This window comes from Pelecanus crispus, chromosome 6, assembly GCF_030463565.1.
Source record: "Pelecanus crispus isolate bPelCri1 chromosome 6, bPelCri1.pri, whole genome shotgun sequence".
Lineage (NCBI taxonomy): Eukaryota > Metazoa > Chordata > Aves > Pelecaniformes > Pelecanidae > Pelecanus > Pelecanus crispus.
The window spans coordinates 62,014,118-62,041,534 of NC_134648.1; the positions used below are offsets into that span (position 1 = coordinate 62,014,118).

At 54.4% G+C, this 27,417-nt stretch overlaps 1 protein-coding gene across 1 annotated transcript; it reads left to right on the top strand.

Annotated features, from left to right (window-relative positions):
* Window positions 1-1,235: 1,235 nt before the first annotated feature.
* AMN (amnion associated transmembrane protein) lies at window positions 1,236-27,216 on the top strand. Its single transcript, XM_075713077.1, has 12 exons — window positions 1,236-1,290; window positions 3,476-3,594; window positions 3,776-3,820; window positions 15,787-15,874; window positions 17,830-18,065; window positions 19,669-19,806; window positions 19,888-19,996; window positions 21,838-21,920; window positions 22,898-23,084; window positions 24,176-24,350; window positions 26,725-26,827; window positions 27,106-27,216. Exons 1-12 carry the CDS (start codon window positions 1,248-1,250, stop codon window positions 27,214-27,216), a joined length of 1,437 nt encoding a protein of 478 aa, XP_075569192.1. The 5' UTR covers window positions 1,236-1,247.
* Window positions 27,217-27,417: the final 201 nt, after the last annotated feature.

A 27,417-nucleotide genomic window follows, 5' to 3' on the forward strand; every position in this document is an offset into this window, starting at 1 on the left:
TGGGGCATCCTGGGGGCAGGACCCCCGCTGCTCTTCTCACTCCTACACCTGCAGCAGAGGTGGGAAATGGCACCAAAAGGGTTAAGGTTTTGGGAGACAGAGAGATTTCCAAAGAGTGATGGGTGCCTGGTCCCTACTCCCCCTGCCCCGGTCTGCTCAATTAGAAGCTGGGAAGTGGTGGGAGCATGAAGGGTGGGATGGGATGGCCTGTTCCCTCTCCTGCGCTCCTAAATCCTCGTTGGTGTCAGGTCAGAGCTTCTTGTGGTTTGTGACCCCTCCACTGATGTCCCTTCCAAGCACTGCTCCAGTCTCCTCCTGGGTTCCTGTAAACCCCTGCATTCACAAATCTTCTGCCCTCACCCTGCTTGTACCAGCGTCAGCTGAAGGGTCCCTGCTAGAGGGGTGCTGAGCCCCAAAGCTCTCCCCATGGCACGGATCTTTGTCACCGTCCCCACGCTGTCCCCTTCCCAAGGCTGTCATTGCTCTCCTCCCATCCTTTTCTACTCCTAACACACCCTTGCAAAGACCCGGGCCCAGACCTGCATGCAGCATCGCTCCGCTCTGGGGCAGAGGACAGAGATGGTGGGGTCCTTCCTCCTGCTCCTCCTCCTCCTGCAGCCGCAGGCGCTGGCGCCGCCGCCAGCTGCCCCCTTTGGCCCCCGGCAGCCTCAACAAAAGCAGCGTGGGGCAGTGCCGGCGCTGCCGCGGCGCGTGCCGGGTAATGAGCAAATCAGCTGGTGGCCAAAGTACAATTACAAGTCGTCGCTGGGAGCTGCTCTCTTCCAAGCGAGCTAATTGAAAACGCATTGAGGCCGTTATTAGTAATTACAAGGTAGCCAGCGTTCTGCAGGGGAGAGCGGTGTGGGATGTGCACATGGCGCAGTCACGCTTGCCGCCCTTTAGCAGGACCCGGATGGGTGGAGGGGGCGCGGACGGCGAGGTCCGGTGAGCCGAGCTGGCGGGACCACCGCTCTCGCCTCCCCGCCGTGTTCCTTAGCGGCTCTCCCAGGCTCCCCGCGGATGCCAAGGAAGTGGGGAGCTTGGGAAAGGAGCAACTCTGAGAGCGAACTGGCTTCTGGGACTGAGCAAGGCTCTGGTTTGTGCTGGGGGAAACCTGCCTCCTGTCCTGGTTTGTTCCCTTCTCCCTGCAGCCTCCTCCGGGCTGGGCCCATCACGTGCCCCTGGGGAGGGTCCAAGGTCCAGCCGGGCAGGGGCTGCGGAGGCGAAGGCTGGCAGCCTGCTGCAAAATGAAGTGCCTGTTCCTCCTCCTCCGTGTCCTGCAGCTCCTTGGTGAGTATGCCCAGGGCCCAGCCGCCATGGCGAGCAGGGGTGACCGCTGGACAACTTCTCTGGTTGCACTTACGGCAATCCTGTTTCGGAGCAGAGCTGCAGGCTCTGTCACTTCAGGCATATCTGTAACGCAAACGGGAGAAGGCATTTCCAACTGGACGGAGAGAAGGCAGGGGAATGAGGCTGGGACTAGTGTATCGTGCCCACTGCACCTCCGCAGCTCGGGTTTTCCTGCTCTTACTTGAAGCCAGCAGCTCCGCACTGCAGGACACATTCTCTGTTGAATATGCATGTCGCTTTGATGTTCAAGGACCGCGCTTCCCTGGAGACAAGGCTGATTAAATAGCAGGCTGATATTTCTAGGGCTGTGGAGGGTGCAGGAATGCATCAGTGCAGCTGCATAGGGGAAAAGGCTTTGCAACGGGAGGTTGACCTCTGCAGTCTCAGAGCCCCCAGCCAGAGGAGAAGCCCCCGCCACTGCTGTAGCCAAGCCGGGTCAGCACACACAGCCATCGCTGTGGTGCAGCACGGCACGAGCTCGCTTGACACAACACCTCGCAGCTGCAGGAACGTGAGGCGTGTGTGCAATGGGGCCAGCTGAGCCTTTCTGCTGGAGCTTTAACCTCTCCATTCTCCGGCTTCCCAGGACGGGAGGGACGCAAGTCAACCATAGCAGGGACAGAACAACTTGCAATTACCATCTGGGGGCTTTTGCCTTTCTTAAGCTCTTTTTGACCTCAAATCAGCAAGGTGTTTGTGCCCATGACACTGCAAGCAGCTACCCGGGTGTGGTTTTCATTGCTGTACTTTTCCCTCTCAGTGGGTTTTAAAGTAGATATGGGGCAGGGGGGTGTTTGCTGTGCTAAGGGGTCCTTCAGGCAGCTAAAAGTCATGGCTGCAGCCTGGTGTGGGGCTGGGGGGGCCCCTCTGCTCCTTGCACCCAGGCTCCCACCCCTATTCCTACATTAGAACTTTCATTCAGCTTAAAAATATATCGCTTCCTCTTTGCCCGGCAGTGGCTACAGTACTGCAGAGTCAGACTGCAAATTAGGCCCTGAGGTGATCGTTGCGCACTGATAAAACCTCCACAGAGCCTACAGAGCACAACCTGCCACGTCCCTCCCGTCCTTCGGACTAGCAGGGCCCAGGCTTTCTGCAGGGCACCTCCCTCCATCGGCCGGAGTCACTCAGGCCCCCCTCCCATCCCAGGATGGGGGTCCCCCCATGGCCCCTCCTTGCCCCCTCTGTGGCCAGGTCCCATCCACCACTGGCTTTCTACCTATTTTGTAGTTTTGTGGGGTTTTCCCCTAAAGAAAAGATGATCCATATTAAGAGCGAAGGTTTCTTCTTTTCTTTCTTTCCTCTTTTCTGTCTCATAACTCGCTTGCCTGAAGCCATTTAATTCAGGCTGCTGGAGATTCACCTTCAGCTGGACGTGCATCTCCCAGCCAAGCCTGGGCAACGTTGGGCCAGGAGGCACGCGTCTCCACCGCGCTCACGCAAACACAGCGGGTCAGCGTGGAAACCCACCTCTGCCACGGCCCGGCCCCAGCCTGCGGGCTCATCGCTGCGGGGACCCGTGGGCAGGACCACCACCATCCCGGCAAGCCCCATGGGGAGGACCTCTATTTCCCAACCTGCCGGTGCCTGAGGCTGCAGGACACCGTTGAATCCTGCCCCTCCAGTCCCAAACACATGAAACCAGCCCATATTTTGTGCTACACGACCCATAGCAAATGACCTTTCTCCTCTCATCCTGTCCTCATGGTCCTGCCAACTCTGCATGCCCGCTCCGTATCTACTGGAAACACCGAGGTCAAGGGGGTCTCTGCACATTTGATTAGTCTGCGTGGCAACAAAACCCACTGCAATGAATGCTTAGGTACCAGGTGTATGTTATTCTTACCCATTGCCTGCAGGACTTTCCTGCCTTCTCTCTGCCTACCAAATGTTTGTCCCTTACTCCTCTTCCTACCTGGGTAGGTAAAAGCCATCACCCAGCCAAAAAAATCCCCTGTGCCGAGGAGGGCTGTGACTGTCCAACTGGGAACACGCAGGGACCGCTTCTGAGTGGAAAATCCCCAAATCTGGCCTGAAAAGGCCAACCCATCCCATAGCACATCCTGGACAGGGCTCCCAGTGCCTCCCACGGACTGGGTCACACTGGTTTCCCTGCTCCTCCCAGCTGCCGCCGTCGCCGTGTACAAGCAGTGGATCCCCAACACCAATTTTGAAACTGCCTCCAACTGGGATAAAGGCAGAGTCCCCTGTGCCAGCGATGTGGTTCATTTTGAGAAGAACAAGGTATTGGCCATTTTTATGTTTTTTTGGTTTTTAGTTCTTGGGTTTTTTTGTTTGTTGGTTTTTTTTTTGTGTGTGTGTGTGTGTGTGTGTTTGGGTTTTTTTCCCAAAATACCATTGGGCGTTCAGAAAAGCCCTTTACTTGCCGGGGGAAAGCCTGCTTTTATTTTTCCTTTCCTTACAGGTCGTCTCAGTCTTCGTCAGGTCTCCCCACATGCTGACGGATATGGTAAGGCAGCGTGCGGCGGCACCGGGAGGGCGGGCGAGGGCAGGGCTGGCGCTGGCGCGCTGGCAGCCGGTGGCACGTCCCCCGTCCCCCTCTCCAGGGACTTCCACATTTTGCTCCGGCCAGACTCGCCCAGGATGCCTCGGCTGGGGCAGGGAATAAGGGTCACAGAAGCCAGGGGGACTCTGCGCTGTGGAGCCAAACAGCCCATTTCTGGGTTTATTTTTTTTTCACTGGGGGCTATGGGAGGAGCACCCCAAAACCCACTTTCATTTGGAAGAAATTAATTTTTCCTCCCCAAAGGAAGGGAAAAAGCCCCTCCATGGGACTGGGACCTTGGCAGTAGTTTGCCGAGGAGCACCAACACGCGGCATTGCCGACATGGAGCCAGCTCTAGCCCGGAGCAGAGGCTAAGTGAAGCTGACATCAATATATCTTGAAATGAAAACAAACTGTTCTGGGAAATCCCAAAACATTGCTCGAGATATTTCCTTTCAAGTGCCGTTGGGTTTTATATTTTTCTGCGGTGCTGTTAGCCTGGCCATGGCAGGACGGGCACAACACCCTACTGAAATGTGTATGTTGGGTGAGATCAGGCTGGGGGGGGCCTCACCTCGGAGGGGTTTCTGAGCAACCCAGTGTCCCCGAGAAAGAGGACCCCTTCCCGGAGCAGGCTGACAGACAGCCATGAAAGCGCAGGGTCTCGATCCCCACAGTGTGGAGGGTCAAATTTAACAGGGAGGAAGGAATTAAAGGGAAAAGCAAACCTTCGCTGCCCCAACACATCAGCGTGGGATGGGTTGCCAGCGATCCCCAGCCCAGCCCCAGGATGGCACAAAATGGCCTGGATCCCATTTGCAAAACCTTCTCCGCTGGACGGAACGACCTTGTGGCCGAGTTTTCTCTCTCTGTTTTAGAGCAGCTTTGCTCTTTTATTGGCCATTAAATCCAAACAAGCCCTTGAAATTTATGTGGTGTAATATGTTCAGGCTGTCTACGCCACTAATAGTTTTGATGCTTTAATAATGCCATGCGCCGCATTTAATCCCTGTACAAATATTTGGAGGAGTTACTTTATTTATATGGCATTTTAAATATGAATTTTTGAAGGAAAGAATGTACTGGGGAAATACGTACAAATATAATGAAATAAATGATGTGGAATTTACCCAGAGAAGAAAAGAGCAAAATATCACTCCAGTAGATTTTATTTTACTTACAGATGAATGTATAATATTTCTAGAGTACTTTCAGCAGAGGCCTGCAAAGTGCATAATTGCAAAGCAGCGTTATTCATTATGGCGTAAGCCTTTCACAACCAAGCGAAAGAGCCGAGCTGAGCAGCCCTGCGGCGGGCTGAAGGAGAGGGAGGTGCGACACAACCTTTGCACAACTAATGACATCCGTGGCCGTGCCGCTGTGCCAGCCGGCTGCTCGGGCGGACGTTTCCCGTTGTGGCTGAGTGACAGGGTCAGGGTGCCGGAGTGGCCCCCAACTTATCCCAATCAAAGGATCCGGCGGTCCCTGCGGGAGCCCCCGGGGACCGTCTGCTGCCCCGGGGTTTCTCTGGGATCCCATTGCTGGCAAGCGGCTGCGCAGGGTCCAGGGTTGCAGCGACTGTTATAGTCCCACCGCTGTGCAGGAGGAGAGGAGGGCTGGGGGGCCCACGAGGGAATAAATCCTGGCAGCCGCACTGGCTGCGAGAGCGCGGCACTGTTCCCCTCCAGCCAGCAGCTCGCCCCACTGCTGCACCAAGTTGCACCTCCTGTGAGCAACCAAGCTCATCTCAGGCTATCACCCGACCCGCGGCTCATGCTTTCCTTCTGAGCATCACCGCCCCAACGATTTGCAATGAACTGTCCCAGCAAGTTTCCTAGCGTGGTGGTTAATATTTCTTTTTAATTTCAGCTCAGCCACCTCCCTCCCGTGCGCTGCCATGTTCTGTTGTTGCTAGGTGATACATAGAATCATAGAATCGTTTAGGTTGGAAAAGACCTTTAAGATCATCCAGTCCAACCATTAACCTAACATTACCAAGTCCATCACTAAACCAATTAAGGGTAGAGTAGCAATTTCATGTTTCCTGGCTTGGTGGCTGGATTATTTATAATGAAAGTAAAAACTAGGAATCATTAAGATTGGAAAGGACCTCTAAGATCATCATTCCAGTCATCAACCCAACACCACCATGACCACTAAACCATGTCCCCAAGTGCCACGTCTACCCATTTTTTGAACACTTCTAGGGATGGTGACTCCACCACCTCGCTGGGCAGCCTGTTCCAATGCTTGACTACCCTTTCTGTGAAGAAATTTTTCCTAATATCTAATCTAAACCTCTCCTGGTGCAGCTTGAGCCCATTTCCTCTTGTCCTATTGCTAGCTACTTGGGAGAAGAGCCCAACACCCACCTCACTACACCCTCCTTTCAGGTAGTTGTAGAGAGCGATAAGGTCTCCCCTCAGCCTCCTCTTCTCCAGGCTAAACAACGCCAGTTCCCTCAGCCGCTCCTCACAAGGCCTGTGCTCCAGACCCTTCACCAGCCTTGTTGCCCTTCTCTGAACACACTCCAGCACCTCAATGTCTTTCTTGTACTGAGGGGCCCAAAACTGGACACAGTATTCCAGGTGTGGCCTCACCAGCGCCGAGTACAGGGGGACAATCACCTCCCTGCTCCTGCTGGCCACACTATTCCTGATACAAGCCAGGATGCTGTTGGCCACCTGGGCACACTGCTGGCTCATGTTCAGTCGGCTGTCAACCAACACCCCCAGGTCCTTTTTCCCCAGGCAGCTTTCCAGGCACTCTTCCCCAAGCCTGTAGCGTTGCATGGGGTTGTTGTGACCGAAGTGCAGGACCCGGCACTTGGCCTTGTTAAACCTCATGCAGTTGGCCTCGGCCCATGGGTCCAGCCTGTCCAGGTGCCTCTGCAGGGCCATCCTACCCTCCAGCAGATCAACACTCCCACCCAACTTGGTGTCATTTGCAAACTTACTGAGGGCGCACTCAATCCCCTCATCCAGATCGTTGATAGATATTAAACAAGACTGGCCCCAAAACAGAGCCCTGGGGAACACCGCTCATGACCGGCTGCCAACTGGACTTAACTCCATTCACCACAACTCTCTGGGCTCGGCCACCCAACCAGTTTTTAACCCAGCGAAGACTATGCCCATCCAAGCCATGAGCTGCCAGCTTCCCAAGGAGAATGCTATGGGAGACTGTGTCAAAGGCTTTGCTGAAGTCCAGGTAGATGATGTCCACAGCCTTTCCTTCATCCACCAGGAGGGTCACCAGGTCATTAGGAATGACAGAGGAATGAAATCCAGCACCTGAGCTGGTCTGCCACTTGTGGGGATAGCGTGAAATTTGGCAACCGGGTGGTTAGAAAATGAATTGGTCATGAGGCTTTTTGCAGAGAGGCTGGGCTGTACCTGTTCAGCTGCCGGCCGCGCCGCGCCAGAGCATTAATCACTTAAATCAGCGGGAATACATTAAGCTTTAGAGTCGCCATGGAGATGCTATACAGTCTTTGGCCAAAAAAAAAAGAGCGTGTTGCCTGCTGTAGTAGCGCAGGAGGAAATTCATGGCCGGGGAAGGGGCTGGGCTCTCATTGACTTTCATGAGGGCGGTGCGTGCCGCAGCGGGGGAATGCTCGGTGCCAGTGCCCCGCCGGCGGAGGGTCAGCATGAGACCTCCCACCCTGACTCCCCAGCCGAGTGGAGCGAGACCTGGGATACTGGGGGGGTCCTTATGTGCCACTGTCAACCTCCCCTAGACATTTATATTCCGTATGGTGAGCCCTCTGGCTCCCCTCCCCACCCATCCCGTGGGGGCACTGGCCAAGCACCGGGAGCTGCTTTCTCGGGAGGAAGCCAGGGCTGTTGGGGCATGCAGCCCACCTCCCCACTCAGAGAAAACCCATTTATCACCCAGCTTGGAGGTTATTTGGTCTGAAGTTTTGCGTGGGTCCCTAATTCAGCCACACACTAAATCCAAATCCACCTTAAGCGTAAGTGACTTTGAAGCACAACCGTTGTGATTATGCTGGATTTTCTATGGTATTTAGCTGCCTAAAGATGCAGAGGGGTATTTAGCTGGCTTTCAGGGGCACGTGGGGGTAAATGCACAAAAAAGATGGAGGCGCTCAGGGTGGTAGTGCCTGACATGGGTGCTCCAGGGCACGGCGGGCTTTGGCTTTGCTTGTCTCCCTGCTGGGGGAGAAGGGCTCCTCCGTGGGGTTTAGAGCCTCTGGCTATGGCTGCGCTTCGAAAGGCAGCCAGGCCAGGGCATGGCTGCAGCTGCGAGCCCAACATTTGCCCCGATAACACCAGCCCTGGCACAGTTTGTGCCCGAGCCAGCCAGAACCACTGCACAGGCCAAGGATGGATGATGCTGCTTACTATTTTTGGGGTGGCAGGAGTCAGGTTTAGCCACGTGGGCAGAGCAGCCTCACTTGACGCCCATGGTGCCAGGGTGAGGGCACTGGCGGGGGTTATTCGGCAGCACCAATGTCACATTTCCAGCTCTGCCCCATCACCGAGCCCTGCCATAGCGGCAGCAGCTGCCTGCACCTCCTCCCTGCCTGCCCGGTGAGGGGCCGCAAAGGCTGAACGAGGGTCAGGAGCGTGCGGGGCACTGGGGTCTAACCAGGGACATCTTGCCCAGCCTTATATTTTTAGCTGCCTAATTGCGAGAGCAGAATGTACTCGGCTTTGCTGCAGGATGCTCCTGCTCGGTTCCTGGCAGAGATTGATCTCGAAATGCCAATTGCTCTCCAGGGGCGCCCGCTCTAATGAATTGCCACGGTTTGTGCTCGTCCCAGGCGCCGGCACAAACAGCAGGGTAACGAGACACCCAGAAAAGGAATTAATTTTCCTTCTCCTGAGATGAAGGTAAAAATTTCATGGGAGTGCGTGTGTGCGTGCGTGTGTGCCAGCGCATCATTACAAGCCCGAATCCTGCAGGCTTTTCTCCGGCAGCATTCCCGCTGAAGGTTTGCCCTAGGAAAGGCGTGTGGTAAAACAGCCTTTTGCTGTCACCTCCCCGAGTTTATTTGCTCCTTGCAGGCTTGTTTCCAGCAGAAGCAGTGATTAAAGCCTGTGATGAGCAGAGCAGCTTGCTGGCATCCTGGGCTGGAGCGGATACTGGGGCAGATCTGGCTGGGCAGCCGCTCCGTGCACCAGCTGCTGTCCCTCGATGCCAGGCATGGCTGCCCTGCCCACACCACCGCTTTCCAGCTCTCCCTGACCTTGTCTGCAGAGGGAAGTTCAGGAAAATGAGCTGAACTAACCTAAAGTAGGTTTGGCAAATGGCTTTAAGTGTCTGTGTGCTTTCTGCATCCAGAACTCAGGTATCTTGGGCTAGTTTACCTTAATGCGCTCCCCAAGGGGTTCCCGACATTCCCTTGCCCCCCTGGGACATCTGATTTTTGCACCCTGCTATGACCTGTTTGGCTCTGCATCTGGAGGTGTGCGCTGGGTGGCTGCAGTCAAAGTAATGGCTTTTTTAGGACGGTTGCTTTTTTTATGCCCTGATGGCTTTTATTGGGGTTTGCGGGGTGGTTTGGCAGGGTTGTGTGCAGGACAGCAACCACACAGGACAGCCAGGACCTGTGGCTCCTTTGTGGGGACAGGCAGGAGTGTGATGTTTCGGGAACACAATGTGTCGGGCCAACCCTGTGCCAGGGGACATGGTGGCAAGGCCAGCTTGGGAGCCCGTGCCCCGAAACACATGTAAAAAGTGATGAGCAGACATGGCAGGGGAACCGGCTCCTGCATTAAGAGAGCACGGCATCCTACTGCCAAAAGGAGCCTGCCTTGCAGGAGGGGGAGGCAGGGCCGCAGGCGGGGAGAGCAGCCAAGCGCCTGGCTGGCTTTTGGGGGATGGCGCTGAAATGATGGCGTCCCACTGCTCCCCTGCCCGTGCCCCTGCCTGCTCCGGGTGGCAAAAGCAGAGGGGTGAGTTATTGCTGGGAGCAGAGGAGGGCTGGTGGGCATCTTCTGCCTGCTGCTGATGGGTCCCGCCGGACGGAGCAATAGCTCCTGTGCCCTGCCCTGCACTGCACCAGCCTGCCCGAGCGTGAGGTTTTTTTGGGAAAAAATGCATTTCTTGCCCATTTTCCTGGGGATGCCAGCCCAAGGATACAGGTGGGAGCTTCAGCCGGGGCAGGAAAGCAAGAACGAACCCCGCTAACGAACCCAAGAAGCCCTGCGGCGAGCGAGCCCCTGGCAACGCTCCAGAGCCGTCAAAGGGATTCACCTGCAGATGAATCCGGCCTCGTGCCCTTCTGGGGCCTTCAGCCAGCAGCTGGATCCCACCCAAGCACCCTCACACCCGGCTGCGCTCAGACCCCCCCAGCCCCAATGGGCATTAGGAAAACCCCCACTATTCCCACTTGCGGGCAGCAACGGGCAGGGTCTGCCTGGTTGCTGCCCTGCCTTCCTGCTGCCATGTGTGGGGCTGCCGCTGCCCCACCAAAGGATGACTGCGAGACATAGAATCATAGAATCATAGAATCGTTTAGGCTGGAAAAGACCTTTAAGATCATCCAGTCCAACCATTAACCTACACTACCAAGTCCACTCTAAACCAATCAAGGGTGGACTAGACTAAACCATGTCCCGAAGTGCCACATCTACCCTTTTTTTGAACACTTCCAGGGATGGTGACTCCACCACCTCTCTGGGCAGCCTGTTCCAATTCTTGACCACCCTTTCCGTAAAGAAATTTTTCCTAATTTCCAACCTAAACCTCCCCTGGCGCAGCTTGAGCCCATTTCCTCTCGTCCTATTGCTAACTACTTGGGAGAAGAGACCAACACCCACCTCACTACACCCTCCTTTCAGGTAGTTGTAGAGAGCGATAAGGTCTCCCCTCAGCCTCCTCTTCTCTAAGCTAAACAACCCCAGTTCCCTCAGCCGCTCCTCATAAGGCCTGTGCTCCAGACCCTTCATGAGCTTCGTTGCCCTTTTCTGAACACAGAAATCCTTGAGTGTTAACGTCTGTGGTGGGTTATGGCACACATCCTCTCCGTGGCGGACAGATAATCCCTTCACATCCTACCCCAGCGATGTGTTTCCATGGGGTGCCAGCAGTGCCAGCCCGGGAGCTGCCCCTGGGCCGGGTGCTGGGCAAGGGGATGTACCCAGGAGCTCTGCACAGCCCCGATGCCTACCGAGCCGCTCGCTGGTGCACCCATGGGTGCAGTGCTGCGGAGCCCAGCGTGCCCAGGCAGTCTCGGCATTGTGCAATGGTGACGGTGGCACAGTCTCACCCAAGGAAGGAATTCATAGAATCACAGAATCATAGAATGCTTTGGGTTGGAAGGGACCTTTAGAGGTCACCTAGCCCAACACCCCTGCAGTGAGCAGGGACAGCTTTAACCAGATCAGGGTGCTCAGAGCCCCGTCCAACCTGACCTTGAATGTTGCCAGGGATGGGGCCTCCACTACCTCGCTGGGCAACCTGTTCCAGTGCCTCACCACCCTCATTGTAAAAAATTTCTTCCTTATGTCTAGTCTAAATCTATTCTTCTTTAGTTTAAAATCATTACTCCTTGTCCTGTCACAACAGGACTTGCTAAAATGATTGTCCCCAGCTTTCCTATAGGCCCCCTTTAACTACTGAAAGGCTGCAATAAGGTCTCCCTGCAGCCTTCTCTTCTCCAGGCTGAACAACCCCAACTCTCTCAGCCTGTCCTCGTAGGAGAGGTGCTCCAGCCCTCGGATCATTTTGGTAGCCCTCCTCTGGACCCGCTCCAGCAGTTCCATGTCCTTCTTGTGCTGAGGGCTCCAGAGCTGGAAACATGTTGATGCTGTGAATTAGAACGAGGTTGATGGAAGAGCCAGCTGCAATCACGAGCCTCGCTCACCCGGCTTTGAAGCATTAGTGCCGCATTTTTTCCTGCACTGATGATGGTGACATGCCAGTCACACTGCTGCTGTCAGTCATCTCAGCCTGATGCTCACAAACTGAGCAGAGCTGGGATGTGCCGGAGGCCAGTTCAAAGCAACCCACTTCAAAAGCCATGCGCCCAAGCCTTTGCCATTTTTTTTCTTTTGCATTTCAGAGGTTAGTTTCATTTTCACTTACACATTGGGGCAGCAGGATTTCTTCTCAGTGCAACGCTGGGGTTGCAAACGTGGTGACTGTGGGTTGAGAGCCACATGGGGTCTTTCCTCTTTTTTTTTGCTGACTTCGATGTGAAAAATGATGACTGTGTTTCAGTTGTCATTACACTTGATAACGATGACTGAAGAGATAAGTCATTTACCAGTATCAGGGATGGGAAATGACTAATGGGACTCAAAGCTCGCTGTATTAATGGCCCTGGAGTACAGGTTGGCAGGAGCAAGGGAAAGGAGATGAAACCGCCAGCTTTTTGGCTCTGGTCCTTTGGTACATGTCATTGCTCAGTTCAAAATGTACTTGGAAAGTGGCCCAGCCTATATGCAATTTCTATACTAAATAATACCCAAATGCAGAAAGCCACTGCCCAACTGGAGTCTCCATTTGTCCTCTGCAGCAAGCTGAGATGGTTAACTTACGTTAGGAAAAAAGAAAGGGCAAATTATTTCCAAACTAAGATCCACTGAACAACAGAGCCACTTCTGAAACACTGCCCAGTGGCATGCATCTCGGGGAGGGCTGGTGGTGGATGGCAACATGTCCGCCTTGGCGGGCAAGGACCTGCAGCCTCAGAAACTCCTGCTGTGAAGCAGAAGTACAGGGCTCTTCTTGCACTTCAAGTTTGTGGGGATGAGGTGGCTCCATCCCCTGGCTTGCATCGCATTGCCTTGCATTTTAATTCCAGGGCTGGTGCTAACAGCGTTTGGGCAGTCCCAGAGGGTGAAGGGGTCAGCGGCTGGGACACTGTGTGCTGTGGGACTCTCATTTCCCTGCCACGCTCACACTCACGTGGACAGCTTCCACTGGGCTTGGGAAGTCCGGCCAGCCTGGGGTTTTGGCCGTGGTGGTAGAGGGGCATCTCCAGCGGTAGCTAGAGAAGCTGTCTTTACCAGAGAGCCCAGTGTCTCCAGAGCCCTGCATAGATACTGCAGGTGTAGGGCAGGTTTAGCGTGAGGCATTTTGTCCCACCTCTCCCCGTGGGTAGGATTGATGCCGCGTGCTGCTGACCCTGCATCTGCTCCTCACCCCATCCAGACCCCACTCACCTGGGCCCTCCCAGGCACAGGAGGACATGACCGTGGTTGGTCATTGGCCCAGCATTTGTGCATCTCTGTGTGCACGTGTGTGTGTATCTTCAACCCACCAAGCTCACCTCATCCCTGCTCTCCTCACACTGAACTCAGCCATGCCATGTGAATCCTTACCAGATTTTCCTTGCTTTGCTTTGTCATAATGCATGCGCAAAACGCTCTTGCATTGCTCCCTGGAGCAGCGTGAGTGATGCAGCTTACAGATGTAGGCACGTATTTGTCCAACTGTTGTCTCTCTGGCTTTTTTCTCCCCCTAGTTAATTTGTGAAGATCTGAATGAACACCCCCCTGGACAGGAAAGCTCATTGTGTGCTGCATGGCCACTGCAGGGTGTTTGGGAAGCTGTGACCCACAGCCGTAGTCAAAGTATTTGGTAACTCTATAGGGGAAAGAGCTGTCAGGCAGGCAGGAATCAGAGCAGGGACTTCCCAATCCAGTGGTCTTGATCCAGCCACAACACTCACAAACGCCAACTTCTGCAGCCTGGGAAAGTGAACAGAGGCCAGCTAGCCATGACCCTGCTGTGTCACCAGCCATCCCTGTCACCAGCAGTTGCTGTCTGATTTTTCTTCCTCCACCCAAAGATGGGTGCAGCTGCAGGCCCAAGTGCCCACAGGTAACTGCTGTAAAGAGCTGGTACCCTGTGCTGGTGAACTGATCAACTGCATCCCATCCAAAACCCCATCCTGAGCAGCTCAGCTGGACCCCAGCAGCCAGCTGGCCACTCTCCCTGCTCGGCCCCATCATGCACGGCAGGCTGCAGGGTGGCAACCTGCAAACTGGGCAAGAGGCAGCGGTGAGGGGCTCCAGCCTGAGATGGCCCAGTGGGTTTGGAAGAAGGGACTTAGCCGGCAGCACCTGCCCTGAGTATTGATGGTAGCTGACTGCCCCAAAGTGTCCCACCACCTGTTGCTGCGTGGGCTCACATTAAAACAAGCCAAGACATTTCTGAAATGAGGCACCTTGTGAAAGAAGCTGGTAGCATAGACCTTGCCCAGCTCAAAGCAGGCCAAGTCCTGAGCCTCAAAACGTCATCAGACATAGCTTTTATATCTGCAGCTAAAGGGCACGTTGCCATTATTCTGGCAGACCTTTCAGCCTCTTTCAGTGCTTCAGTACTGGAAAAATTGCCTTTACTCAAGACTAATAGAAATTCAGGGAACATGATGGCATGTTTTCCAGTTAGGCATTGCACTTGCTGTGGTCTCATGGAGCAGCATCCATAGGCAAAGGCTTCTTCCTGGCCGGTGGGGACACTCCATTCCCTTGGGGCAGATGTTGCCCAGACCTCAGCTATTCACCTCGTCCTCCCTTCTTCTCCAGCCCCACATACGACGTTGCTGGGTCTGAAGCAGGTGGTGCACAGGAGCACTGCGGGGCTCTTCTCAGTGGCAGCCACCCTCTGCTCTCCACCCTGGCTTCTCACAGTTCCTGAACCAAGAGGGGGACCAGGGCTATGGACTTCAAAGCACCACACCAGCAAGGCACTGAAGTTCTAAACAGCCGCCTACAGCTTGGGGGTGAGGAGCTTTTTGCCATGTCCACCCACCCCTCCAGGGCAGTGCCTGTGTGGGACAGAGCATCCTCAGGCAGGACTGCCCCAAGGACAGAGAGCCATCGCAGCCACCCACAGCAGTCATTCATAAGTCTTGCTTTCTCTAACCTACATGCATATTTAAAGACCAGTTAAGTAGAAGAAACCTTAAAATCCCATCTAACATGCTTTTGCCTGAGCAAAGGACCCAGTGCACAGGCATAACGCAGTCCTGGAGGGCTTTTAGCTGCTGTCTGGGCAATGATCCTAAAACCCTGACTAGACCAAGTTAGAGGAGAATGGCACCATGAACATCACTCACTCCTTGACACATGAAAATATTGGGGAAAAGCCCGACTTTCTCTGTGGCAATTTCTAAATGGAAAATAAGATGGGCTGGGCTGAATAACCCATGTACTGTAAACAAGTCGCCTGACTCAGTTTGCCAAGGCCTGTCCTGGAGTCAGCAGTGCTGGCTGGTGACCCGGGTGGCCACAGCTGCTTGCTGAAAGGGCCCCCATGGCAGAGCTGCACCTGCTGAGGTTTGTCCTCATGCCCCAGAACAGAAACCTGATGGGGCTGAAGCCAGGCAAGCGTGGTGACCCTGACTACCTGCCCATGATGTCCTACCCAACAAGAAGAGGGTCTAGCTATGGCAAGCTGTGCCAAATGCCACTGAGGGCTTTCCTTAGCTCGCACTGAGTGTGAATCCACTAGCTGACACCTCACCAAGCATTGCTTGGGCCCCTGAGTTATTTTTTGTGGGGTAAGTGCAGTCCCTGGAGGTGGGAACCCATTAAGCAAAGGGACCTCTGGCCACTTGCGGAGTAAGTAAGGGTTTTTCGTGGCATACCGATGTATGAAGCCTTTCCTGATCTGGTGGAAGTGGGTGTGCAAGAAGAGGAAGGAGCTGTCAAAAGAGCTTATTTTGCTTTTTTCTTTTTCTTGCTTCCCTGAATGCTTCATGCTTTTCTGTGTTACTGGAAGATAACGTCAAACTGCCTCTCCCCATCACAGCGTCCCCATCTGTAAAACCGGGAGCTGATATTTTCCCATTAATGCAGGGCACGGCGAGGGTAACTCCTAATGACTGTAAAGTGCCTCGGAGACAGCAAGTGTAATAGGCAGCCTAATAATTAGCACTGTTATTTGATTACAAGCCTGGGTGGCTGGCAGCAGGACCGCACAGTAATACTCTGAATCCCTTCATCTAGTACCTGCCCCTGAACGGAGAACTCGTGCTGGCATCTGGTGCAGGATTTGCAGCTTTCGATGGCAGCTGGGATCCAGGCTGTGATTCAGGTATTTTGTGCCCAGACCAGTCATCTCATCAGCCCCTGATTAATCACTCGAATTCACCCCCAACGCTTCTACAAAGGTCTCTGCTGTCCCACCTCAGAGCAAAGTGAATCACTCCTCTTTTAATACCTGCCTTTTCTTTGATGACCTCCCTCACATCAGATCTTTTTTTCCTGCTAGATCACCTCTCTTCTAAAAAAGCAATTATAGTAGGGAAGCCTTTGAAGTTGTGGCAGAGAGGCAAATATTGTTTGTATTTTACCCTGCCTATTAAGCATGTAACCACATCAAAGCCCTCATTTTCTTTGCCATGGTATTTCTAAAGAAAACTGGTTAGGAATTACACACCGGCAAGCTGAACCGCAGCCATCGCAGCAAGCTGGCCTTTGGCCCAGTGCGCACAGGCATTTCAGCGTAAGTGCATCTTTCCCTCCCCTCTTAGCCTCCAGCCCAGGTTTGCAGTGACGGAGGCAGCAGGTTTGTTTCATCGGTGCCTGTTATTAGTCTGAAAGCTGTTTGCTAGGGAGATGTATTCTGGGTATTTCAGAGCTACCTAACGCTTTCAGTGGCAAGTAACTTTTTAGTTCGGCCACAGGAAAGGAAGAGTCCAAGTGGAACACCTGTGCCTGTGCTCTGACTGGCAAAAAAAGAGAAAAAAGAGAGAAAAAGCCCAAACGGGTCTGGCTGGAGGAGAGGCTGCAGCATCAGGCTGTTTGGAGCCACTCCAAAAACCTTCATCCCTATAATTCTTCCACATTGGGTCTGTTTGCCCCCCATCAGGGATGCTCTGGCAGCTGCCTCCACCTTGCACTGGGCTTTTTCTTCTGACCACATGCTGCTCACCTGAAATCAACAGGCATTTCTGGGGCAGCTTTCACAAATGGGTTTTTTTAAAATCATGACTTTAAAATGAATGCAAATAATTCAGTCAGTAAACGCCTGTGTGATAGCTGAATCGGTAAAGGTTCAGCGGTGGGGAAGGGTGAGAAGGAAGCAGGGCACTGTGTGATGATACTAACTGTGTCCAGCAGGGAAACAGTTAATGGTTAAATAATTAATGGTTAAATGGTGCACTGGTTTTGGGGGTTATCCACTGCGGGGACCAGGGCTGGTCATGTTTCTGCAGGCCTGCCAGGCTGCTTGGAAACTGGGACATGACTTATCATACCCATTTTCTTTCCAGTTTAGCTGTTATTCAGCATTTAGGCTCCATGGCTGTTTTCCTCCCTAACCATAAGGGTGAGCTTTAAAGAAGTGGGGGAAAAACGTCCTGTGGGATCTGGGGCCAGAGGTCTGCAGCCAGAAGTGGGGTCTGGGCTAAGCTGCTGAGACGCCAGCCCTGAGCACTGGAAAGTTTTGCCGAGCCTCCGCCGGGCTCTGGGAGGTGCCTGCAGTGGCTGCCCGGGGAAGGCGATGCCTGGGCCGGCCCTTTGCTCCCTGCCCGCAGGGTGAGCAACTCTGCTTTGGGCCAAGCACTCACTGATTTTACCAACCCAGATGCATCCTTCAGGGCTGTGGATTTGGGTCTGGGTCACGCTCAGCCTTTCCTGTTGCTTTTCCAGGTGCTGTGGATTTGGGCTGTGGATTTGGGTCTGGGTCATGCTCAGCCTTTCCTGTTGCTTTTCCAGGTGCTGTGGATTTGGGCTGTGGATTTGGGTCTGGGTCATGCTCAGCCTTTCCTGTTGCTTTTCCAGGTGCTGTGGATTTGGGCTGTGGATTTGGGTCTGGGTCACGCTCAGCCTTTCCTGTTGCTTTTCCAGGTGCTGTGGATTTGGGCTGTGGATTTGGGTCTGGGTCACGCTCAGCCTTTCCTGTTGCTTTTCCAGGTGCTGTGGATTTGGGCTGTGGATTTGGGTCTGAGTCATGCTCAGCCTTTCCTATTGCTTTTCCAGGTGCTATGGATTTGGGCTGTGGATTTGGGTCTGGGTCATGCTCAGCCTTTCCTATTGCTTTTCCAGGTGCAACAGTGAGGTTTGCTGATGCCGAACACCATGCGTGGTTTGACCCCATGCTATGGCAGGCCGTGCTCCCCAGTGGGGAGCTTGAACCAGGCAGGCGCATCTTTTCTGTGGATGAGGAAAACGTCCCGTGCCGCTACGATGATGTTATCTTCCAGCCTGAAACCTCCTTCCGGGTAAACGTCGACTCATCGCGGCGAGTGATTCATCTCCGCAGCATCTCTCTCATGGGCCAGGTAACGTGGGGATGATGAGAAACCGGCCTGACGCCTCCTCACCATGGCCCCAAAGTAGGTCAGGAGAGGAAGGACCAGCCAGGGATGGAGGAGCGGTGCTGCACGGGGCGCTCCCACAGTGCTACAGCTTCATGGGCTGCTGCTGCTGCGGATGGTCTCAATGATTTTTTTCCTCTACCCGTTTGTTACCACCTCCCTCCCTGCGGCGTGGGAGCATAGGCCATCTCACTATTCATGTTAAAAAAAAAAAAAAGGCCACTGTGCATGGGTCAAACTGTCAGCAAATGGCATCTTCTGCGGCACCCAGGGGCTGCCTGTTCCCAGGCACGTGTCCACAACTGCGCTGCTCAGGGGCCCTCTGGGGACACCTCCCTCCCATCCCCGACCTTAACGCAGCCCGCGGCCCGGCAATTGTCTCCCAGCTTTGCTTCGGTACTGCTTTTTAATTGATTGGAGGGATAATTATAGAAATGCTGGCAGCCTGCTGTGCTTCAGCCCGGGAATCAGGTGCACAACGAGCCCCGTCCCTCGCCGGTCGGAGGAGTGAAAGATCACAGGCACTGCAGCAGTAAACACAGGCTCCTTCCAGGAGTAGGAGATGCGGCAGACATTTCATAAGTTATTTATTATTTCTGCTGCTGTGCTGCCTGGGATCTGCCATTTCAGGGCCAGGCATTAGGTAACCGGTTTTTGAGTAATAACCTCAGTCGGTGCCCAGGCGGGTGCAGGCAAGTCTGGACAAGGCAGGACCCCAATGGAGCTCACCTAGGGCACACGTAGCCCCAGGGATGCAGAGGTGGGCAGTCCTGGGTGCTCAGAGTGATGCTGGTCCCACTGATTCCTGGGGACCAACCCATAACACATCATCCCCCCTGCCAAATCCACCCCTCGCAGGGACTGGAGCTGGCCATGCCCTGGGGTGGAGGCTGCTGCCGAGTGATGAGATGGAAAGAAAAGGTGCTTTTTATTTTTGTGATTAGAGCATATTTCCTAAAAACTGACCTTATAAGCTACTTTGTCCCTTTGAAGCCAGCCCACTCCTTGTTCTGTTTGGGGTATTTTCACCCCAGGGCCTGAGAGATCCTCCTGCTATGCCAGGGCATGGAGAAGCCTCCTATAGAAGGCAGAGGGTGAGGGACTTACCATCGGCTTGGTAGGACAAGGCTGGTCAGTCCGGCTCAGCCTTTGCTAATGCTGAGTGCACTGAAATGCTTCCCAGATGAAAGGAAAACACCTCAGATCTAGCCCCTCCCTTGCAATAATTAAAAGCTGATAAACTGAATTCTCCAGGCCAGCAGAAAGAGGGAAAACAAGAAGGGAAAAAAAAAAAAAAAAAAAGCCCAGCCATCTCATGATTTATTTGTGGTCCTTTTTTTTTTTGTTGTTTTAAATTAGAAAGGGTTTTTCTGCTGGCCCCATGGAAAAGCCCGAATGGGTGTAGTGGCAGGATTTTCCTGCTGCACTCACTGCCTACAGTGGGGTTGCCCCAAGCTGGCTGTCAGACGTGCCACCAGGCGCCCGGGCGGCATGGCTGAGTGCCTGGGGACAGTGCTGGGACCTGGCTGGGGTTGCTCACCAGTTTTTGTGGCTCTTCCTTGCTTAGGAGCTCAGCAGCCCCGAGGCCTGGGCCGGGTACCTGCGGGGTCCCTCCGCCCCGCTGCAGTTTCATGGCAATGGCACTCTGCAGGTGACAGGCACCGGCTGTCCCGACAAGTCTGGCTGTGCCTGCGGGAACGCCCTGGTGAGTCCTCCCATTGCAATTTAGGGGGGTGCCATTACAGTTTGGGGGGCAAGGGACTGACTCTGCTCTGATCTCCTTTAGGATGGCCACCGCATCTGCATGGCCCTGCTCGGGGCATCAGGGAGGCAGTGCCCAACACCAGCATGCCGGAGCCCTTTGCAACCCCTGGGCCACTGCTGCAAGGTCTGCGGTGAGTGGGGGGCACAGCCCTATTCCTCCTCCCTGCCACGCTGGCTGCCCCTGCCCCCTTCCCCTGGCTCTGCAGGGGAAAGCCAGGTGCAGGGGATGCTGCTGCTCTGGGGTCTGGGTGCTCGTGGGCTGAAGTTTTGCTGTAGCACTGCTCCCATGGGTCCCATCTGCAGATCCCATCTGCATCCCACATGCCACCTTCCCAGGGCATCTCCCTGCACCGGGGTCGGTACAATCCCAATACAGGCTGGGCGATGAGTGGATTAAGAGCATCCCTACAGAGAAGGACTTGGGGGTACTGGTGGATGAAAAACTAGACAGGAGCCAGCAATGTACGCTTGCAGCCCAGAAAGCCAACCGTATCCTGGGCTGCATCAAAAGAAGCGTGGCCAGCAGATCAAGGGAGGTGATTCTGCCCCTCTACTCCATGCTGGTGAGACCCTACCTGGAGCACTGTGTCCAGCTCTGGGGTCCCCAGCACAGGAGAGATACAGACCTGTTGGAGTGGGTCCAGAGGAGGGCCACAAAAATGATCCGAGGGCTGGAGCACCTCTCCTATGAGGACAGGCTGAGAGAGTTGGGGTTGTTCAGCCTGGAGAAGAGAAGGCTGCGGGGAAATGTTATAGCAGCCTTCCAAAAGGGGGCCTACAGGAAAGATGGGGAGGGTCTCTTTGTCTGGGTCTGTAGTGATAGGATGATAGGTAATGGTTTTAAACTGAAAGAGGGTAGATTTAGATTAGATATTAGGAAGAAATTCTTCACTCTGAGGGTGGTGAGGCACTGGAACCTGTTGCCCGGGGAAGCTGTGGATGCCCCATCCCTGGCAGTGTTCAAGGCCAGGTTGGATGGGGCTTTGAGCAGCCTGGTCTAGTGGAAGGTGTCCCTGCCCATGGCAGGGGGCTTGGAACTAGGTGATCTTTCAGGTCCCTTCCAACCCAAACCATTCTGTGATTCTATGATTCCATGAAGAATCAGCCTGGCTTTTGGGAGCCTGTTCTGAATTGCAGCCCTTTTGTCCCTGCCTCTGGTTTATCCTGTCAGGATGTCACAGCTTGTCAAGCTAATAGGGCTCTGCAGAGTTTATGCAGCGGAAAACACTCAGAGGAAACGCACCTTTTTCACCATAATGTCACCTTTCCAACAGCAAGTTCGTTTCATTTCATTTAAAATAAAAACATGCAGATTGACAGCGTTCCCTCTGCAAGAGGTGCTTCTCCATTAACCTACCTGGAAGGTTGTTAAGGGGAATTTTTCAGGCACAGTTGTACTTAGATATTTGGTATATCATATTTGGTATATCACACCAAATGGCACCATATGTTTCTCTGACATGTTCCTAAAAGCAGAGCCTCTTAAAGCCTTTATTTCATATTTTAACAAATGCTTCCTTGGGTTTTTTCCCAAGGAAAATATTTGACCCAATGACTGCAGTGCCATGGTACCGGGAGCACAGGAATCCTTTCCTCTCCGCCTTCCCTCCAAAGCCAGGGTAACGTTGCTGAATCGCAGCCTTGCAGCCCTGACACCCAGTTACATGCAGTGCTTCCTAGGGGATACTCAGGTGAAAGCTTTCCAGGGAAAGCTTCTCTCTGGAATATGGTGGAAACCAAGAGCCCTTCACCAAACCCAGCTGACAAAAAGACCAGTGAGGGAGGGAGAGGTTTCTTGGGGCAGTGCTGCTCAGGCAGTTGTGGAGCTGCCCCTCCTGAGCCCAGCCAGGCCAGTTGCACGGAGCTACCGGCGGGTCCCAGTGCCTTTCGTGGCGGTCAGAGCCGTGCCGCTGTGACAGCTCTCTGCCCAGGCTTGGTGACAATGTCCTGTCTGTCTGTTTTTGGGCTGCAGGAGCCATGATTAACCTGGATTTTACTCCCGATTTTGACCTGCAGAAGTACCGGGACAGACTGGTCCAAACCTTGCTGAGCCAGGTATGTCAGCCCGCCAAATCAGGAGGGACTAATGAAACCGCAAGCCACTGGCCACGTCTGCCGTGATTCAATACCGGTGGGGCTGTCTGGGGGGGGCACAAGGTCCCAGGGATGCAGGGGGTTCAGCCTTGCTCCCCACCACCCTGCAGGGCTCACCCCCATGTTTGGCCTCTTGGATGTGCCAACTTGCCATGGGTGCCGGTGCAGCCTCCTTTGCTCCCCACCACAGCCACGCTGTCCCTCTCAACGTCGGGCAGGAACAGCTGCCAGCAGGCAAATGGGGAAGGATGCAGGGGGACTTGCTGGAAACCCTAGGCTAGAAAACATAGGAGGTCAGGTTGAGATAATGTGGGAGGTCAGCCCATGCGGCTGGGATCATGCAAACCCACTGCAATGCATCCCGTGGGCTCTGGGAGATCATTCCCAGTGCTGGGCTGCTTTTTATTCCCCAGTGGGCAAGCACTGAGTGGGTTGTTGGCACTGGTCGGCACTCAGATGCATGCTCTACAGGGCATCACTCCACGCTGCTGCTTGTCAGACACAGCATGACATCCCTCCTCCTGGCTGGGAGCTGCTGCGGGGGGAGGCGTGCTCCAAGGTACACTGGGAGGATCGATATCAGAGTATTTCTCTATTGATCCCGAGCTGAAAGCCTGCTGCCTGCCCTCCTTACAGCTGCACATGTCTTAATACACCATTTAACGGGTGTACTACACGAAATTGCTTTCTTGGCGCTCTCACCTCCACAGGGGGACGCTACGTGCTGGGTGCTGGTCACAGCTTCAAAGGGAGGGGAGATATAAACCTCTCATTTGGGAAACCCAATAGCACTATGGTAACAGGGATGGCAGCTCTGTGATGGGACTCACATGAAGATTTATAGGTGGGCCTTGCTGGTGCATCCGCTGTGGCTGTCTGCAGAGGCGACTAATTTCTGCCACCTGTTCTCATTATGTGTTGTCTTGTGTTTTGAAAATCCCAAGTACGCTGGTGTGCGGATGGCCATATCCAAGGTGCACAAAGAACAGACCTTCCTGGGAGTCATACCCCGAAGCTCTACTCCTCTCATCCAAATTGTGCTGATCGATGACGAGGTGGGAGCGCAGACCGGCACCACTGCGGAGCAGATGGCTGCAGACGTCATGGAGGACATAGCACAGCACGGTAACGCTGCTGTCCTCCGCAGTGGGTCCCCCATGGGTGTACCTAAAGCCACTGTTGTCCAGAGCTTCTTGTGCCCCGCCAGCAGCCCACGTGGTAGCCCCACGTCCCTGCTCTTTCACCAGGGAATCACCTGGGAATCAAGTGGCAGCTTCGTTGAAGCTCTTCGAGTTGAACGCTCCTAAGGTCCTTGTCCTCATCAGTCTGGTCCAGCACACCTCTAAGCCTTCCTAACACACATGCTCTGCATTTCTAGTGATTTCAGTAGTGAACTTTGCTTACCCAGAAGTTTTACCATTTTAATTGTAGTAGGCCAGTGGTGTGGGCAGAGCAGAACTGCAGGATCAGAATTATTGGGGTTGGCAGAGACCTCTGGAGACCATCTCCCCCACTGCCGCTGAGAGCAGGTTGCCCAGGGCCGTATCCAGCTGGGTGTTGAATCTCTCCAAAGATGGAGACTCCACAACCTCCCTGGGCAACCTGTCCCCCTATTTGACCACCTTTGCAGTACAACAATTTTTTCTTATGTTGAAGTGGAATTTACCGTATTTCAGTTTGTGCCCATTGCGTCTTGCCCTGTCACTGGGCACTGCTGAGAAGAGCCTGGCTCAGCCCTTCAGCTGTGTCTCACCAAGGCAGAGCAGAGGGAGAAGGGTCATCTCCCTTGGCCTGCTGGCAACCCTCCTCCTCATGCAGCCCAGGATACCATTGTCCTTCCGTGCCACGTCTGGCTACTGTCAGCTTGGTGCCCACCAAGACCCGCAGGTCCCCCTCTGCAGAGCTGCTTTCCAGCAAGAACGCTGTGTGTGGAGGCAGCCACGTAAGCTGGCAGATGCTGCTGAGCATGTAGGTCACAGCCAGGGGAACTGGTGGTGGTTGTATGGGTAGCAGACCCATGTAGGCTTGTCCCAGTTGAGTCCACCCAGCTCTGTATCCCACTCCCTGTCCCCAGGGAAAGGTGATTAACCAGGTGAGCAGTGCCAGACCCAGCTGCAGGCTCCCTCTGCCCTGTGTGTGAGTTGGGGTGGTATGCAGGTGTGGGGGCCTGTTGCCCCGTCCACTCCTCACCCCTATTTCTTCTTGCCCTTTCCCAGGTGAAGCACTTGGCATTTCAAGTGGCAAAATGGAGGTGGCCACCGGCAGCACTTTCAGCAGGCCAGCAGGGAGCCACGCATTGAGCAGGATCACAGCGGGGACGGTCTTGGGGCTACTCTTCGGTCTCCTGTTGCTTGGAGGGATCCTCTTTCTCTACAGAAAGGGAAAGCTAAGGTAGGGATGAGGCTTCTGCTTGGCAGCATGTCACCAGGCTTCTCCTGCCTGGGGGCAGCTATCATCCCAAGGCTGTCCTTCCAGCCAGCCTGGTGGCACGGAGGCACACAGGGCTGCCCAGAGCTCCCGTGGTGGTGGGCATGGCCGGGCAGTCTGCTATACCCAATGTTACTAGTTCATGGCATCACAGAATGGTTTGGGTTGGAAGGGAGCTTTGAAGATCATCTAGTCCAAGCACCCTGCCGTGGGCAGGGACATTTTCCACTAGACCAGGTTGCTCAAAGCCCCACTGAGCCTGACCTTGAACAATTCCAGGGATGGGGCAGCCACAGCTTCTCTGGGCAAACCGTTCCAGTGTCTCACCATCCTCACACTAAAGAATTTCTGCCTTATATCTAATCTAAATCTACCCTCTTTTAGTTTAAAACCATTGCCCTCATCATTCCTCACAGTTTATTGGAGGTGAGCTGGCTGAAAGGCACTTCTGTACTCTTGCAATGGTTCTTGGCCGGGAGGACTTGCTTCTTGGTGCCATGTGGCACCGTGTGCTCTGGCAGGAGTGGGGCTGCAGTGGCTTGGTTGGAACCCTGCACAGCCTGGTCGTGCTGCCAGGGGACATCTCCTGTTCCTTGTAACTCTTAGTTTGTAGTCCTGCTGGGGGATGGAGGACTGAAACTGCCAGCTGCTAAATAGAAATGCATCAAAATAATTCAAAGCACTTGTCCAGCAACTTTGTATCCATGAAAGGGAGTGACAGCATCCAGAAGCAAATGCAGCTTCTGGTGCCTTAGTTGCTCACACTGCATGCAGAGTGGTGTGCAGGTCCCAGGGGAGGGACGGTAGGGTGCATGGCACCTGGCCTCACCGTAGCTGGGAGCTGGACAGAAATACCCTTCTCCATCAACTTTTCCCCTTGCAGCTTGGAGACAGGCTCCAGCAGTGAATAGGGCGTCCTGGCAGTGCCCACAGCAGGTGCTTGGGGCACCCATCTCTGCTCCTCACTCTTGCACCCAACTTCAAGCAGGGCCTTGCCCCTGCCGAGGAGGGTTTTGCAGGGTTTATTGGCAGACGTCTTTGTGTGGAGGGCTGTCTGCTGAGCTGCTATGGCTCGTCTCACCTGCTTGACCACGGGTAAACAGGATGGACCCTACGCTTTTTATAACAAGGGAATGGGAATTGCTTTAATTTCTGTGTAAGGTGTATTGGTGTCTGCCTGGGCATGCTGGTCCTGTCGCAGGCTCACAAGTCAGGTTGTTTCTTCCCTCCTGGTTCCTCTGCCGGGATTTTCTCACCACGCAGCAGCAGCCATGGCCAGGGATGCTTGCCCTGCCACTCAGCACGTGCTGACATGACATTTCCTAGCAATAAACCCGCGCCTTCATTTAATTTCTAAATAAAACTCCCAGTCCCATAATTGCTACTTGATGATTTATCTTCCACTGACACTTCTTTGGATTCCGGACAGGCCTTTGAAACCAGCTCCATCAGCAGCAGAAGGGAAGTTTGTGTAGCTACAGGAGACGGAGCTGAACCCAAGCCCAGGCCATGTCCCCAGCCAACCCGCTCCTGCTGCATGTCCCGGGGTAGCTCCAAGGCAGGTGCCCTTCTGGGCAGTGCTGCCGAGCATCACGGAGGCATCTGACACTGGCAGAGATGCTGCAAATTAGGCAGGCAGCTCTGGGAGCCTACAAATAGTCTGCCTCCATGCAGGAAAGCGGTCCTGACCACTAGCAAAGCAGTGAATTCAGCTTGTTTCCAGCAAAAAGGGCCTGGTACAGCTTCCCTGCAGATAATGCAGCTCCTTCGATTGCCTTAGAGCCTGTGCCACGGCGGTCACAGTGTTTCAGTACCAGTGGGCTCTCAGGATCTGTGGTGATGAGTGCGGACCCACTGCCGAGCCCACCCGCACCAGGCGCCTGGTGCAGGGGATGATGCTCGGTGACTGGGACCCTTAGGATAGGACTAATGAAGAAAATAATAAAAATGGTGATGGTGATTAAGATGATAAAATGATAACATGATAAAAGTAATTAGTGCTTGTTGAGATTGCAGTGGGAACAGGTGTTAGCTCTGTGGCAATTCATTTTAGGCCACGGGGGGAGAGCGATGGCTCTGAAGCAGAGCCTGTGCTGGGACTGTCTGCCTCTGAACAAACTCTTCCCTCCAGGATGCAGGTCCTAGACCTCCAGGCTTAACGGTTTCTGCTGGGTAGGGCAGCTTTTCCCTGGGAAAAGGTACAAACATCCCGTTTCAAAGACAGCCTAAGACTTTGCCCTGTATTTTCCCATCCACCTCTTGAAGATGCGGTGTTTCGTCTGGGGGAGCTGCTGGGATGGGCAGGATGCGGGTGGGTGATGCCCAGGTCTCTCCCCAGGCTGCCTGCCCTGCGCCTCCCCCGGCCTTGGGACAGAGCAGAGGACCCGGTGTCCCTTGGGCCAGCCAGTGACAAAGGCTTCGACAACCCCATGTTCGCTGTGGTGAGTCGCCGCCGCCCGGGGATGCTCGGGGCCGTGGGCAGGAGGTGGCGGGGCCCCAGCCAGGACCCTCTCAGGTGCCCGTGGGGCTGCAACGCGAGGTGCAGCGCACCCGGCAGGGCTCCTCCTTTCCCCAGGCCGGGAGGGGTTTGTGGGACGGTCCCATCCTCCCGTGGGTCACCAGCTCCTCAGCTGCCGCAGGGACTCAGCGCTGGGTGGGTTTTGCCAAGTGTTTTGCTTCCCTTCTCCATCAGTTGCTTTTCCCTCCCTCGCTGCCGCAGGAGCCGCCAAGTATTGACACTGGGGAGGACAGGCTGCAGGACATGGCTCCCAAAGACCATCAGGTGTTCTACCTCAACCCTCTGTATGATGCAAGCGAGACGGAGACCTGATGGCGTGACCTCCCGGGGGAGACTGCTGCCTCTCCAGCCCTCACAGCCCCTCATGTCGCTCCTGGCGGGATCTAAACCACAAGCCGGCAGATCCCACCTGAATAAAAGTGTCCATGCGGTAAAGGAAACCCACAGCAAACCTTCGCCGTGAGGGCTCAGCCACTCAGGCACAGCCTCCCTGATGTTTCTCCTAGGTTTTAA

Bases quoted from the DNA above. Each gene is read 5' to 3' on its own strand.
- AMN (XM_075713077.1), top strand. From the start codon at position 1,248: ATGAAGTGCCTGTTCCTCCTCCTCCGTGTCCTGCAGCTCCTTG. The intron at 21,921-22,897 runs GTATGTCAGCCC...TGTTTTGAAAAT, and splicing joins TCCAAACCTTGCTGAGCCAG to CCCAAGTACGCTGGTGTGCG. The intron at 24,351-26,724 runs GTAGGGATGAGG...GTCTCTCCCCAG, and splicing joins TACAGAAAGGGAAAGCTAAG to GCTGCCTGCCCTGCGCCTCC.